General features: G+C 53.4%; 7 protein-coding genes across 7 annotated transcripts; 3 read left to right on the top strand and 4 right to left on the bottom strand.

Moving 5' to 3' along the window:
• Positions 1-530: 530 nt before the first annotated feature.
• Positions 531-1,361, top strand: BP01DRAFT_297515 (18S rRNA pseudouridine methyltransferase; the record flags this gene model as incomplete). Its single annotated transcript, XM_025571879.1, has 2 exons — positions 531-818; positions 885-1,361. The coding sequence occupies 2 exons, from the start codon at positions 531-533 to the stop codon at positions 1,359-1,361; spliced, it is 765 nt and encodes a 254-aa protein (XP_025430975.1).
• Positions 1,362-2,122: 761 nt separating this feature from the next.
• Positions 2,123-2,636, bottom strand: BP01DRAFT_63499 (uncharacterized protein). The gene has a single exon (XM_025579984.1). It carries the CDS (start codon positions 2,530-2,532, stop codon positions 2,215-2,217), a length of 318 nt encoding a protein of 105 aa, XP_025430974.1. The 5' UTR covers positions 2,533-2,636; the 3' UTR covers positions 2,123-2,214.
• Positions 2,637-4,555: 1,919 nt separating this feature from the next.
• On the top strand, positions 4,556-6,413 carry BP01DRAFT_297625 (VOC family protein; the record flags this gene model as incomplete). Its single annotated transcript, XM_025571881.1, has 3 exons — positions 4,556-4,731; positions 4,796-5,017; positions 5,054-6,413. The coding sequence occupies 3 exons, from the start codon at positions 4,556-4,558 to the stop codon at positions 6,411-6,413; spliced, it is 1,758 nt and encodes a 585-aa protein (XP_025430973.1).
• Positions 6,414-7,396: 983 nt separating this feature from the next.
• On the bottom strand, positions 7,397-8,433 carry BP01DRAFT_366197 (putative ubiquitin conjugating enzyme (UbcD); the record flags this gene model as incomplete). Its single annotated transcript, XM_025576399.1, has 5 exons — positions 7,397-7,536; positions 7,597-7,780; positions 7,929-7,958; positions 8,123-8,168; positions 8,390-8,433. 5 exons carry the CDS (start codon positions 8,431-8,433, stop codon positions 7,397-7,399), a joined length of 444 nt encoding a protein of 147 aa, XP_025430972.1.
• Positions 8,434-8,490: 57 nt separating this feature from the next.
• On the top strand, positions 8,491-9,143 carry BP01DRAFT_63354 (uncharacterized protein). The gene is made up of 3 exons (XM_025579982.1): positions 8,491-8,550; positions 8,716-8,991; positions 9,042-9,143. The coding sequence occupies exons 2-3, from the start codon at positions 8,741-8,743 to the stop codon at positions 9,043-9,045; spliced, it is 255 nt and encodes an 84-aa protein (XP_025430971.1). The 5' UTR covers positions 8,491-8,550; positions 8,716-8,740; the 3' UTR covers positions 9,046-9,143.
• Positions 9,135-11,163, bottom strand: BP01DRAFT_357344 (acyl-CoA dehydrogenase). The gene is made up of 5 exons (XM_025575184.1): positions 10,932-11,163; positions 10,562-10,846; positions 9,579-10,494; positions 9,409-9,518; positions 9,135-9,341 (listed from the first exon to the last, which is right to left on the bottom strand). Exons 2-5 carry the CDS (start codon positions 10,779-10,781, stop codon positions 9,295-9,297), a joined length of 1,293 nt encoding a protein of 430 aa, XP_025430970.1. The 5' UTR covers positions 10,782-10,846; positions 10,932-11,163; the 3' UTR covers positions 9,135-9,294.
• Positions 11,164-11,384: 221 nt separating this feature from the next.
• Positions 11,385-14,175, bottom strand: BP01DRAFT_320410 (Zn(II)2Cys6 transcription factor). Its single transcript, XM_025572694.1, has 4 exons — positions 13,601-14,175; positions 12,672-13,515; positions 12,329-12,605; positions 11,385-12,277 (listed from the first exon to the last, which is right to left on the bottom strand). The coding sequence occupies exons 1-4, from the start codon at positions 13,879-13,881 to the stop codon at positions 11,454-11,456; spliced, it is 2,226 nt and encodes a 741-aa protein (XP_025430969.1). The 5' UTR covers positions 13,882-14,175; the 3' UTR covers positions 11,385-11,453.
• Positions 14,176-14,248: the final 73 nt, after the last annotated feature.

The raw sequence follows: 14,248 nt of genomic DNA, 5'->3' as shown, positions 1-14,248 counted from the left end.
CTTTTCTTTTCTTTTCTCCAGTCGGATTATTTATACTTTTGGTCTTGCCCATCGACACACGGACGGTTTCGCTTCCTCAAGAACCCTTGTCAGCTGCCATCATGTCGGACGCCTCTCTTCAAAGCGCTGGTAAGAGAAAGCGCGCCAGTATGTATACCGATTTTCCTTTTTGAGGTTGAGATTATAGGTGGTGGAAAGAGTTCACACGCCCGCCGCCGCCTTGGCTCTTCTCTTCCTCTTCTCTCTCTCTCTCTCTCTCTCTCTCCCCCACCTCTTCTCTGTTTGCTTTTCTCCCCACGCCCCTCTTCCTCTCATTCCTTGCCCCGACCGTCATCAATTATTGCCCGCGCCGTCTTCATCAAGCATTGGTGATCATCTCATCGGGTTTGTCGGCATCCTACATGCTTGTCGCCCTTGATTTTGAAATCGTCATCGCTTTCCAAAGATCTTTTTCTCCATCTCAGATTTTGTCTTCGGTGCCTCTTTTTGGCTTCTGTGCCCTCTTAACTGTCATCGCTTCACCGCCCGGCATGGCCGCTAATCTGAATCATTCGTCAGGGACTCAGTCGTGTCCTCCGCCTGAATTGCCCCAGCTCGTCGCCGAGCAACATGTCCCGATTCCTGCTCATGATAAGGAGACCCAGCGTCTGATCGTCGTCCTCTCTCATGCCAGTCTGGAAACCTACCGCGCCTCTAGCGGCCGCAATGGTTCGAGTCGCGACGAAAAATACTCTCTGCTTAACAGCGATGAGCACATCGGTGTCATGCGCAAGATGAACCGCGATATAAGCGAGGCCCGTCCGGATATCACCCATCAGGTTGAACACCCCCTCCAATATTTCTCATTATCATCGGGAACACATCTAACTCATCTGCTCCATCAGTGTCTGCTTACCCTGCTCGATTCCCCTGTCAACAAGGCTGGCAAGCTTCAAATCTTCATCCACACTGCCAAAGGTGTTTTGATCGAAGTCAACCCCTCAGTCCGCATTCCCCGTACCTTTAAGCGCTTTGCTGGTTTGATGGTGCAACTTCTGCACCGTCTTTCTATCCGCTCCACCAACTCCCAGGAGAAGCTTCTCAAGGTCATCAAGAACCCCATCACCGACCACCTGCCGCCCAACTGCCGGAAAGTGACCTTGAGTTTTGAGGCTCCCGTGGTTCGGACTCGCGACTACATCGAATCTCTCGGCCCCAAGGAGAGTGTCTGTATCTTCGTGGGTGCCATGGCCAAGGGTCACGATGACTTTGCCGATTCCTTCAAGGACGACACGATCAGTATCAGCAACTACAGCCTGAGTGCCAGTGTGGCCTGTAGCAAGTTCTGTCATGCCGCCGAAGAGGTATGGGACATTGTCTGAGCCCAGCGCCTGGGATGCTCCCTTCCTCTGTCCGCGAAATGGCTCCAGATTGACGAGGTGACGAATTTCCTTGCGTGACTACGAGGGTTAGATGCGGGGGATTGAATTGCGAGCTGGGGGAGGGGGGCGCCGTTCGGGTACCACTTGGGGACGAAGACCTGTTGTTCCCTGCTGTGTCGCTCTCTCTTGACCTGTTAAGATTTTGCATCGCCTGCTGTCTCTTGCATGTCTTGGTGTTGTCTTTGTTCCGTGTGCTTTTTAGCTTCGCTGCCGCATCGGCTCCGCCGCCCGATGAGGTCGATGTGAAAGTCGAAGCCAACGCAATGATCCCTTGGACCTCTCTCGTAACGCTTTCCTTTCTTTGGCAGCTCCCTTGGTCGGAGGGCCGGCAACAGGATCCCTGCCGCGGACCATCGGCCACAATCACTCTGCGCATTTCGCTGCTGCGGGGATTCGCCGACTCGACTATCTCCTGCGAGACACTATCTATCTCTGTCCCTGTCTCTGTCTCTCTGTGTGTATGTCCCTTCCCTGTGAGTGTATGAGAGCAAGTTGAGGAAGACCCGGTGACTCTCTCGACTGTTCTGAGCTGGGGCCCAGTCCTGTACCCGTGGGGACATTATCGGCGGGTCGGCTATTCTGGATGCCGGATACTTATAGACAGACAGACATACATACATACATACATACATACATCCACACATGTGCCAATCACTAAAATGCAATGAGTAACTCTATCGTACACGGTACCCCTTCAGTTCTAATGAGGTGAGATCTGCGGTCCAAGTAGTGAAGCCATAGGATCACTTCTTGGAGGCGGAAAACCCTGCCATGTTCTTTCGAGGAACCATCATCACTGAGTAGCCTGTATCCTGTAGCCTGTAGCCTGTAGCCCGTAGCCCGTAGCCCGTAGCATCAGGGCAGACATGGAGGTGATGATGATAATGAACCCAGGTGAGGTCATTACACCCTGCATTTGGACCGGATGAAGGGGAAGAACGAGGAAGGATGGATCGAGACCACTGACTGCATGGTGACGGAAGGAGGATGAGGGAAAGAGAAGAGGAAGCATTGATTGACTGATTGATTGTTCTTCTATACGGCGTACGGAGTACGGAGTACTTTGGAATGCCTGAGGCTGACTGCGATTCTCTCCCCAGGCTTCACTCATTCATCTTCCTTCCCAAATAGGCAATGCAATACAACTTCAACTCAAAGAATCTTTCCCGTCTTTACTCTCTTTCTCTCTCTCTCTCTTTCTCATGTCTCAACTTGTTCACTCAAGAATTCTCAGGGGCTGTCAGTGGATCCTCCCCCCCCCCCTTTTCTTTTTCTCTTTCTTCCTTGTCTTTTCTCTTCCCGTAGTTGCCTCTCAATAATCATTGTCCATCACTTCTAATTGGTGCTGGTGGCTGGCGATGGAGTCCGCCTGTTCGACGTGGCATGCAGACATGGCAGCAGCAAGTGGATCGCCCGCCTTTCCTCGTCTGGCGCCTCCCCCCCCCCCCCCCCCCCCCCCCCCGCCATGCAAGACTCATCAGAATTCAGAACAAACGAGCATTGAACCAGCTCTGCGCCTATGGAAGGCAATGACATCCTGATGATCCTTGTTTCGCTTCCAGGGAACTTCCTTGTCGCCAGGTGCCGGATATCGACCAAACACCCCCATAGGAGAGGTTGCCGACCTTATGAGGTGTTCTTGATATGCACGTCAATGCTTTGACGATCATTCCTCCTCGCTTGCCTCGGAGTACTGCGAAGAGCTTGTTCTTATCATTGACTCAACCATAACACATGGACTAATTACGGAGTACAATGAAACTGGCTCTGGCCGCTTGCATGGAGTCCGAGAGGCGGAAAATTGCATCTTTGCCTCCTGTCCCTTAGTCTGGACCCCCAATCTCTGACACTTTGTTGCATGATTCGCCATGCATCGGGCTCCTGGGCCGCAGAAATTCCGAATCACGGGAAATTCGATAAAGAGGGGCACTTTCTGGCGGTCAGATCACACCGTCCATTGAACTAACTAACAGCAGCAGACGTGCCCGAAGCAGGAACCAACAAGACAAACCATCGATCCAGCAGGCTGCCCCTCAGTGGCTCCCAAGACCGCCCGTTTGCTGACATGCCTGATCATCATTCGTTGCTGGCTCGTTCTGAGTGACCCCCGGGGTTGATTGCAAAATCAGGAGGCCCAATGCCAGGCCCGCGCTCAGAAAAGAAACCCTCTCTGCACTGCTGCAGTGCTGCACTGTCTGCAGCGGCCATGTTCGGATGCTGTTGGCTCGCCCTGCATGCGACACGCTTCGTCGCGGTTTCAGCATCTCTCCCTATTAGGACATGGCCATGCTCCACCCCTGCCAATATCCATTGTCCACTTCGTTCAAGACCCTCTCGCCTCACTCAACTTTCTTTTTCCGACATGATACCGTTGTTTGCACCTGGCTCCGGCGCTTTCCCCACCGTTTCCTGATAGGCGCCCCGTCCGCCATGGGCAGGGCCACCTACCGCACCGTCCGCCGGCCTCCCCCACGGTGACCTGGCGGTCCTCCCGAGCAACTTCCCCTCGTCGCTCGCTTCGATCTAGCTTCACCGAAAGAGCAAGACCATTTGCCTCTGGCGAGGGGCGAGAACCGAACGATAGGAGTCAGCGCTGCCCGGACGGGGACTTGGTGCCTCGTGGATACACTGGGCATTCATGGTCCGGACGCCGTGCGAATGGATGCAGGCCTACCTGCGATAGTCGGCCTGATTCCCCGTAGTTGGAACAACTGGCTTTATTTGCATGATAATTTTATCTTGGTCTCGCAGTGTCTTCTGACCGCTCGTGATTGGATCACAGTTGGGCATTCTGGGTGATTCCTTCCTGAACCCCAAAGGAGGACCGCCATTCTGCCTTGAAATAGTTCTGCTTCTGGCCTGGTCTCCTTTTCTGCTTGCCCCTCATGATCTCATCCTTCCTGATTCTGTCTCGGCAGCTTATATATAATTCTGCTTCACGTCGCTTGACTCACGTCGACGTGTAAGCACTTCAGCGGGAATCTGTCTTGCTGCGGCATCGGCAGTCCATCATTGTATATACTCGTGTCTCAACCCCCCTTACGTCCGCGGCTCTGTTGATACTTACCAGTCCCAATACTTGTGCCCTCTGAGACTCGCGGAGAATTGTCTCCAGTGAGCCAATCATCGCCATAATGCCTCTTTCACATCTTACCTTGACCGTTTCCCACCTCCCGACCTCCACATCATTCTTTCTCTCCTGCCTACAACCGCTCGGCTATCAATTCATTGGCCGCCATGACGACTATATTGGCTTTGGCCAAAAGCAGGGCGAGCCGGCCGATTTTTGGATCACTGAACAGAAGCCGGGGTAGGTCATCCGACAATGCAACCATGCGATGGAAGTGATGGCAAGATCTAACCCAGCCCTACAGAGTTCCTGCCGGTGCAGCACATGTTGCCTTTCCAGCAACCTCCAAGGATGCAGTTGGCGACTTCTTCATCAGTGCGCTCAAGGCCGGTGGGAAGATCCATGGAGAGCCCAAGATGCGCGATTCAGAGTCCGGCTACTACAGCGCCGCTGTGATCGATTTCGATGGCAATAGTATCGAGGCGGTCTATCGACCAAGCAGTTCCTCGGCCAGGTCCGAGGTCAAGTCCGTTGTCAAGTCCGTTGCCAAGTCAGAGATCAGTCGGCCAGCTTTAGCTCTATTGGAGAACGGATCTGTCGTCTCAAAGGCGAGCAGCAGAGCCAGCTCGGTCAAAACTGAGAGCATCGCGCCGCCTCGATCGGAGGCTCGGTCAGAAGCGCGATCGTACATCTCAAAAACAAATACTACGATCGAGAGAGCGGCGCCCGCTTTTGAACGAGGTGCCCCGTCAATGGTGAGCCGGGATCCTTATCAGGCGCCGCGCAATATCCAACCGGCTCCGTCGCCCACCTACATTGTCCACCACACGACACATACGACCCAAAAGACAGACAATGACAAGACCGCGAAGACAATTGTGGGCACTCTCATCGGAGCCGCAGCGGGCGCCGCACTGGCTTATGCTATCGCCAAAGGAGACTCAACCGAGGCCACTGAATCCTCCAACTCTGCGCCCCCTCAATTTTCTCCTCGGGATCTCGCCCAGCTCATTTCCCCTTCTCAGGCCTCTTCTCCGACACAAGAGTATCCTGGCTTCAAAGCCATTGAGGCAGGCCCTGCCCGGAGCACCTACACCGCTCGTTCTGATGGTCGGCCGATGCTCACTCGCAGCGTAACGTCGAAGAACCCCCGTGCAAGTACGATCTATGAAGGCACGGAGTTTGTGCCCCGTGGTAACGGCGGCAGTGTGTATATGGATGAGAACGGCCGCCGGGCCTCTGAAGGCAGCGTCTACAGTACCCGGGAACTCCCTCTTCGGGCAATCGAGTACGGGCAGCCAGACTCACAGTCGCGAGGCTATGAAAGCACTCTGATCAGCAGTTTTCCCGATAAGTCGCGGGCGATGGATCGGGAAAGCGTCTACTCGGCCTCGACCATCAAGCCTTCCAAGGGCAACTACCAAGAATCCCACCATGGCTCTCACCGGTCATCACACTCCCACCAGTCAACGCCCCGCACACTCCCACCAGGGAGCACAGCCCCGTCCACTCGCTCGGTCCGCCAAGTTCCTATCCCTGAGGGTTCCGCCATCGGGTCTCTTGCGTCCTATCGCAGCGGGGTCAAATCAGGTGTCTCAGCCCGTGAAGTGCCCCTGCCAGAGAGTGTTATCGACCTCGACGTTCGGAGCAACGTTACCCCGGACGATTCGATCAGTCAGGTTGATGATTCCCGCCGCTCATCCTACTCGCACCGGTCCCATGCCTCGAAGGCTGCCGGGTCTCGAGTTTCGAAACACTCTAGCAAGTTCGACGAGCCTGTCAAGCCCAGTGACAGTGTCAGCCAAGTCTCTAGCAATGTCTCCCAGCGGACCATGAAGGCCGGAGGGGGTGGTGGAAGCATTGCCCCGTCCAAAGCAGCTTCCAAAATCAGCAGTCGTCGGGGCAGTAGCCAGGTCGCATAGAAGCGTCCATCCATCGGACACTCCATTCTATACCTGTTTCATTTCCTTCCTCTACACGATAATCTCTTGGTCCTTCTCACCGCGCGTGGTCTGATCCATTACAACACAAGTCGACAGTGGTTGTTCTACCTGCATTCTTACAGACATGTACCCTAGCAAAGTGAGGCTCTATTCTATTTGGCTTGCTACATACATGGGAACATATATACATATGCATCAATGCGCATCATCTGGGGGCGTTATGATCTTTTCTGGTTGCAGTCCTTCTGCGGGCATATGGCGATTTTGGGGGTACTATTTTCCGCTTCGCTTTGTAACTGCCTTCTCCATGTGATTTGATAAGTCAGAGCAGTCACACCAAATGCAACTCTAGCTTAGTTGTCTCCCTGCCCCCTTCTCTCTGCATCGCAATAGCTGTAAAGAGCACGTCTCCCCGCTACGCCCTTGGAAATAAGCTTGGCGGACGACACTACGAACAAGAAGCGTTTTACAAGGAACAGAGCCTCGAGTCACCGGTTTTGAGCTGGTTTGACGCCTGAATGCACTATGTGATACAAGCCAAATGCACGACTGGCTGCCTCGTGTCATCCACATAGCCACCAAAGCTTTGACCGTCACGACCACCACCCCCGAAACATCCTCCCCACGTCCACCCACACCCCACAACCCGAGGAAAATAGCCTGGGTTTTTTATGTTTAACATGTATCATGGGATCCGACTCCGTCGAGAGAAAATAAAAAAATGCCATGAATGCATAATGAGAATTGGTCATAATGATCGTTGAATATGACATTTCCCGCCAAGAGGAGAAAGTGAAATCAGGGGTTTGGGGCAAAGGGGAATCAGACGCGCAAACTGAAGACAGAGAAAGGATCTACGATCACGGTACGCCAGGCTTCGGATCTGATCTAACGGATTGGAAAGAAGACGCAGAAGCGATTTGAGAAGACCAAGGTGGCCGTGGAAACTTGAATTGCGAAGATCAGATAGCGTATTTGCGGGTCCATTCACGCGCAGTCGCCTCGTACCGAGGGCGGTCGGTCTTGTACACGTGAGCGATCTCGGGCACCAACGGGTCGTCGGGGTTGGGGTCGGTCAGCATGGAGCAGATCGAGAGCAGCACTGCCGGAAGGATTAGTGGCTGTGTGGGTGGCTAAGGGGTGAAGGAAGCAAGTGACGCACCCTTGGAGATCGTAAGAGCAGGACTCCATTGGTCTCTGAGAATATCCAGGCAGATGCTGCCATTCGAGTTGATGTTGGGGTGGTAGATGCGAGTTGTGAAGTTGACCTTTGGGGGCTTGAATGGGTAGTCGGTGGGGAAGTGAATGTTTAGGAAGAAAACGCCACCCGAGTACGGAGAGTCACCCTGGCACAGATTGCATTAGTGGCATGTCAAACAGCGAGAAATGCGTCTCGAGACCAGGCCAAGTCATCTATCTCTCTATTCCACAAGAGGGACGAGGGCAGACCCGACCGTCGCCAGGGCACATGCTGGGGAGGATTCAAAAACTCACAGGACCCATGATAGTTGCTTGCCAGTGGAACTAAACACAGAAGGAGGGCTTAGGTCAGTTTGAATGTCCGTGGAAAGACTGTGTACGAAGGAGCAGGGACAGGCTGCGCTGTCGAGCAGCCCCGCTGCGGTCGGCATGAGGGGCGAAGCGACCGTCCTTGGACAAGAGGCACGAGGAGGGGAAGAAGAGCATACCAAGTCATCTCCGGTAGGGCCAGCAGAGCAGGAAGAGGGCGGGTCACTGTAAATAAAAAAACACTACGTTAGCATATGCTGCGGAGTGATATTATAACGCAGGCTGGCAAGATCGATGAGCGAATTCGGGAGTGGTGGTGGTCGTCGTCGTAAGGCGGGTGACAGGAGGACGCCCCGCGGCTGTAGTGGGGGGCGAGGGGAGGGAGAGGCCCGAAGCCATCATATAGCCAGGATAGACAAAAAGACAGAGGAAGAGAGAGCGCTTACCGGCCGAGATCAGTGAGTTCCTTGTTAATGCGCTTGAGGGCCATGGTGTGAATCTAGAAAGAGTGGAGTGAAACCCCTGAAGTGATGGAGAATGAAAGAGGGGGAAGAGAGAGAGAGAGAGTAGGCGGGTATCGAATTTGAGGGTGGGAAAACTGCCACAAGCACCAACGAACGGTTAGTCAGTAAGCGTCGAGAAGCAGAAGAAGAAGAGAAGGTATTTAAATATCTTGATGATAAACCAAAAAAAAAGGTGGAACAAGATGGTGGGAAGGGGAAGTATTGAAGGGTGATTTGAAATTTGAAGAGGGAGGGAAGGAGGGGAAAAGACTCACTCACAGCCGCAAAGTTGGGATGATTGATTACGTCGGGAAGAGAAAGGAAGGAAAGAGAGAGAGAGAGAGAGAGAAGAAGAGGAAAAGAGAGAGACGGAGGGAGGGAGAAAGAAAGAGGAAGAACAGGCGGGTATGGCCCACTTCCTGTTTTTCCCGTGTAAATCCCTGTAACCACCTGTATGGTGTATGGTATTTCCCCGCCACATCCGCTTCTCTCCTCAAATGCGCTTCCGCCTCGTCTCGCTCTCCGTCATCGAGTTGCCGCAAACGATGGTAGAGTCAGCCCGTTCCATCGGGACAATTACCGGTAATTGTCTTACATGAAACCAATTGTTACCCCCCTCCCCCAAGTGGCGCAGTATATGTCACGTGATTGAAAAGAGAGGGTTCTCGCAGGGCTGATTACTATATCACTGGACTACATTCGTAATTGTAGGAGGATTGTAGTTATGTACAGGATGTGGTATGATGTGGTCATGGGTGGCCTTAGATGGGCTGACCTAGTAGTACTTTCTACTCATCATCTGACCAGGGGATGATTTGTGTTCAGGAGTTGCGGCGGTGCACTCAGCATCAAACAAAGGCCTGGACTCCGGTAATGGCTCTTCCGAGTATCAATGCTTGAATGATTGTTAGTAAGATGAAAGAACCAGAAAGGGTAGGGTTGCCCCCTTGGATCAGACGTACTATGGATATCACTTTGTCCTTCATAAGTTTGCACCACGAACAGGTTGGCCACATGGCGAGCAATATGGTATTCGTCGCTAGTCGCATTGCCGCCGAAAATCTCCTGAAGTCTGCAAAATGGGAGAGTCAGTCTCTCGCAATGGAAGTGTAGAACACGATGGGATGCATACATCCGTGCATTGGCCAAGGCACGATCACAGTTCTGCCGCTTGATCATCGAGATCATCTCAGGGGTGCATTTGCCAGCATCCTTCAAACGCGCTACCTGCGTCGCAGCCAGGGTGCCGTAAGCCGCGTCGGTCGCCGCATCCGCCAGCTTCTTCTGGATCAATTGGTACTTCGCCAGCGGATTACCTTTGAACTGCTTTCGCTCCAGGGCATAGGTGCGAGCCCGGTCCAAGCAGTCCTCCAGGGCGCCCATCGTGCCGAAGGCGATGCCCAACCGAGCGCTGTTGAGGCACGTGAAAGGACCCACGAGGCCCTCCACGTCGGGGAACATGTTCTCCGCCGGCACAGGACAGTCGTCCATCTGGATCATGCCCGTGATTGAGGCGCGCAAAGCGGTCTTGTTCTTGATGGCAGGAGTCTCCAGCGTACCAGGCGGGCATTTGCTGCGCTCGACGACAAAGCCACGGATCTTGCCCGTCGTTTGGAGCTTGGCCCAGACGACCATGATGTCTGAGATGGGAGAGTTGGTGATCCACGTCTTGGTGCCGGAGAGTAAGTAGTAGCCCTTCTTGGTAGGATGTTCCCTAGCCACCGTCTCCATGGAGCCAGGATCGGAGCCGTGGTTGGGCTCGGTGAGGCCAAAACAGCCCGCGAGCTTGCCCTTGGCCAGCTCGGGAAGGAGACGGTCCTTGAGCTCCTGTGTGCCGAAATCGTGAATGGCCGTCATTGCCAAAGAGCTCTGCACCGACATTCCTGACCGGTATCCCGAGTCCACGCGTTCAACTTCCTTGGTAATCAAGCCAGAGGCCACGGTGCTCGCTCCTGCGCACCCGTATCCCTCAATGTTGGCGCCGAGCAGGCCGAGCTCGCCCATTTCTTGGAGAATCTTGCGGTCATAGTCTTCGTTTCGATAGGCATCTGATCGAACCACAAATCAGTCACCAGCGTACTCAATATGTTTAATCGCCGGCTCTGGGAGTCCTACCGAGAACACGGGGTAGCAACCGTTCCTGGCAGTACTGCCGCGCGGTATCCTGGATGGCCAATTCCTCCTCACTATACAGTTCGGATGCGACCAGGGGATCCTCCCAATTGAACGTTGCATAGTTGCGCCTAGAGCTGGCGAGTGAGGCGACGGATGATTTGCATAGGCGATTGGCCGCCTGGAGGTGGCGCGAGGCCGTGCGCAGGATGGATGGGTTCATTTTCGGGGGGGGAGACAGGTCCAATCAATGTGGTATCATACGGGAAGGGAAAATCTTTAAATATGCTTGATCACCATAGGAGTCAATTAGTCCAAGGAAGTCCCAAGTGTACAACGTGAGCACAGGGTGAAGGGATGAGATCTCTCTTACCGGGAGGGTTTGAGTGAGTTGTTGCGGGGAGATCCAGAATGGCAGCCTCGGCTAATCTATGAGTGAGGGAGTGTTTCGTATACTTGGGAAAATCGGAATGTCCACCCTGGGAGCAACTTGTTGAAGGAAGCACGATGATCCACCCAAAGGGAGTGAGAGAGTAAGATTTGGGCCAGATCCCTCCTTACAACATAGTATCTCGTCGTCTTTTGTGTTTTGCGAATGGAGAAGGTCGAACCTCGAACCGATTGAGCCGCGGAGAGTCGAACTGCGAGGATCGGAGACTTCGGCTGGCTTTCCGTCCCCGTCGGCCCTTTCGCCCAATCGATAACTAAGCATCTCGATAGGCAAGACTTCCAACTTGGAAGTTGCCTACCAACTCAGCTTATCCAGTTTGGTAGGTAAGGTAGGTATGTATACTACTAAGTACATCCAAATTATCTTCGTATACTTGCATGCGTCCTGCGCGTTGGTCTTCTGTCGTTATCATGATGCTCTAACAAGATTATCTATTATCTTCCCTCAAGCGGGCATCTGAGATTGAAGGAAATCGAAGACCCCGGTCGGAAAATACTCCTCATCGAACCCCCATAAATCGGCCATCATCGGATCGACCGAGCCCTCCCAGAGACCAGCCTCTTGCTTCTCATTCCCAGAACTGGAGTTCGAGTTATTCCCTCTCTCTGCCGATAGAGGCGCTACTCCAACCAAGGGCGGCGGCTGGTTGAGGAGGGTGTCCCGTCCACCTAAAGGTTGCGACCCTGGGATGTGGACGGGTTTAGACAAAGGGGCGTTGTCCTGCGGATTGTGTCCGGAAGACTGCGAATTCCCACTGCTTCTCTTCTCCCACTCCTCCAAACCTGTAAGCATCTTCTTCAGTCCACGCGCGATGTGATGACTAAGATGATGCTCGCTGGCGCGTTTGCTGCACGAGACCATCATGTCAACGATCCGGCCAACCAGCGCCCGGACGTAGCCAACCTCAATAAGCAGGCCGGCGGATGCGATGGAATTCTGCGGGCCAGCAGCCCCGACTGCAGTACTTGAGCAGCCTTTCGCGGCAATCTTCAACAGAAATACAGCAGCAAAAGTAATCATACTGTGAAGATAAAGCGGAACCCCCACCAAGGGTCGTTCGATATCAGGCTCATCGAGGACGACCCGAAGCGTGTCGATTGCAGATCGTATCGCGATGCTTGCTCGCTGCTTCCGCTCGTTGGACATGGGTCGCGTAGAGCTGGACGAATGATACGTTCGTAACGCCACCGAATTAAGTTGCAGGCGAGAGAAGTGGTAGTGCAGGTAGACCGCTTTGTACGGATATTTCCCCACATACCGACTCCCCACTGGATTGTGTTAGTTTAGTGGGTATGGGGAGAAGCGCAAGAGCGACCTGCCTAAACGAGGAATCCAAGACGACTGCCAGTCCGCAAGAGCAGCGTCAAATTTATCCATCAGCGAAAAGTCGCTATCAGGAACCTCTAGGTCCACATCGGGGCCGAAGGCATGGTAGATGCGAGTCAGGATGATGAACAGATCAACCTGGCTATGCAGGCGCAAATCCCCCTGTTGCACGTTCGGAGCTTGTATAAATGTACTGTGGTTCTTTATGCTCAAGTCTTCGTGGATGATAGGAGGCCGCCCATAGGCAATGGAAAAATGGTGTTCTAAGGTCTAGGGGTGTCAGCACTTCGTTCCAAGTCACCGCCAGCGATGGGCAGGACGCAGTTCAACACATACATAAAGGAGGTACCACAACCGTGCTTGCTCTATATGTTCCGGAGAGCCTTGCGTGGCTTTTCTATATGATTGGTGAAGGTTATGCTCCGTTGCGATGCGAACAGCATATCCGGATAACTTCCAGCTCACGTCCGCAAGCCAAAATGCCCCTATGCATAGGGCGCGTAGATCATCCAAGGTATGATGCCTGTCCAACATAGACTCCGATGCTAGTTTAGCAAATTCGGTGTAGCAGATTTCATACACGCGCTCCTTGCTCGGCATATGGAGGGCTGTCACAGCAAGGATCACGGCCGAGAGCATTGAGGAAGAGTTGCGCACTGATGTTAGATCCTTGTGGTTCAGCAGTATGCCATCCCATAAGTAGCGGCTAAGTAATTGATCAAAGTGGGCGAATAGCTCCTCTGCTTCTTGCTTGTCCACCACTCCCCGTGATATGAAGTCTGTGACAAGAGCCCGATCCGATGCATGGTGTCTTCCAGGAGATGTGGTTTGAATGTCGCTCAGTTGAGTAACCTCGTATAAGCTCCCCATGGGAGCCGTGACGAGTGATGATGTTCCGTTTTCTTCTTTGTCGAGGGAAAACTGCGGCTGCCCATCAACAATGGTATTGGGTGCGCTCAAGTCACTCGTTGCCTCATGCGTGGGTCCGGCGGATTTCGTTCCTGCGCTGTGATCACTGGTCGGAAAAAGCGCATCTTCTATTGAGGCCATAGAATTGTTGCGATCCCTTGTCTTCGGAGGTGCTTCAGTTGACTTGCTGATCGCTTGATAGTAGGATAATTCGGGGAGTCGAGCTTTGCGAAGCAAGTCTGCCATTGCGAGTTCCATCGCTGCCTTCCATCTTCGAATGATACACGACAAGACTGATTAGCGACTCATTATGTTCCAAGGATAACCCAACCAAGTTCGAGGAAGGGGGCATTCACTCTGTCTCATCATCCAGCAATGTCTGCAAACTTTTGTTGACGACACATTCCAATCCCATCCGGCGGCATCGGTGACATCCCGTCTCCCCCTCATTCATGTCGCATCGAACTTTGTGCCGCTTGCATTCAGTGCAGGCGCGTATTCGGCGCGAGATCTTAGGAACATGTTTTGGGCTCTGGCGTGCATCGAGTTCGGGGGTGCGGTGGGACGACACATCGGGAGGAGAGACGACTGACGGACCATCACCATTGGCCTCGAAAATACGACGATTTCGCTTCATGGCGGCAACGACAGAATCATCGTCTTTGGAATTGCATCCGAGTGAGCATATGGCTGGTTGGGATGCGAAGGAACTACAGCCACGCCCTGCGATAAGAATTAAAGCGGAGAAGGGAAGAGGGGCTCGCTGCTTGGCATGACAGCTCTTAGTCAAGTTTAGTATCACTGCTAGTCCTCCCAGGGGAAGATCCCAAGTCAGGCAACGTATGTACCTGCAGGAGCCGCACGATGGCAGCGATGAGTTAAGAGGAGAGTGTGGATGACTCTCAGATGGATCAACTGAAGTGGGAAGGGCAGCTGTCTTGTCATCAATCAACCTTTCCCCTCTTGAGATTGCATTCCGAAGCGGAGTCAAGTCTAGGCCGTGG

This window comes from Aspergillus saccharolyticus (assembly GCF_003184585.1).
Source record: "Aspergillus saccharolyticus JOP 1030-1 unplaced genomic scaffold BP01scaffold_17, whole genome shotgun sequence".
In the NCBI taxonomy this organism is placed as follows: Eukaryota; Fungi; Ascomycota; class Eurotiomycetes; order Eurotiales; family Aspergillaceae; genus Aspergillus; species Aspergillus saccharolyticus.
The sequence above is the reverse complement of the archived record's forward strand: the minus strand, read 5'-3'. Positions and strand labels throughout refer to the sequence as shown.

Excerpts from the sequence above, each read along its gene's own strand:
- BP01DRAFT_320410 (XM_025572694.1), bottom strand. The coding sequence starts at position 13,881 with ATGAAGCGAAATCGTCGTATTTTCGAGGCCAATGGTGATGGTCCGTCA. Across the intron at positions 12,606-12,671 it reads GGTTGTGGTACCTCCTTTAT|ACCTTAGAACACCATTTTTC; the intron begins GTATGTGTTGAA and ends TGACACCCCTAG. Across the intron at positions 12,278-12,328 it reads GTCTTGGATTCCTCGTTTAG|TGGGGAGTCGGTATGTGGGG; the intron begins GCAGGTCGCTCT and ends AACACAATCCAG.
- BP01DRAFT_63499 (XM_025579984.1), bottom strand. The coding sequence starts at position 2,532 with ATGAGTGAAGCCTGGGGAGAGAATCGCAGTCAGCCTCAGGCATTCCAA.
- BP01DRAFT_63354 (XM_025579982.1), top strand. The coding sequence starts at position 8,741 with ATGATTGATTACGTCGGGAAGAGAAAGGAAGGAAAGAGAGAGAGAGAG.
- BP01DRAFT_357344 (XM_025575184.1), bottom strand. The coding sequence starts at position 10,781 with ATGAACCCATCCATCCTGCGCACGGCCTCGCGCCACCTCCAGGCGGCC. Across the intron at positions 10,495-10,561 it reads GTTGCTACCCCGTGTTCTCG|ATGCCTATCGAAACGAAGAC; the intron begins GTAGGACTCCCA and ends TGGTTCGATCAG. Across the intron at positions 9,342-9,408 it reads AGGACAAAGTGATATCCATA|CATTGATACTCGGAAGAGCC; the intron begins GTACGTCTGATC and ends CAATCATTCAAG.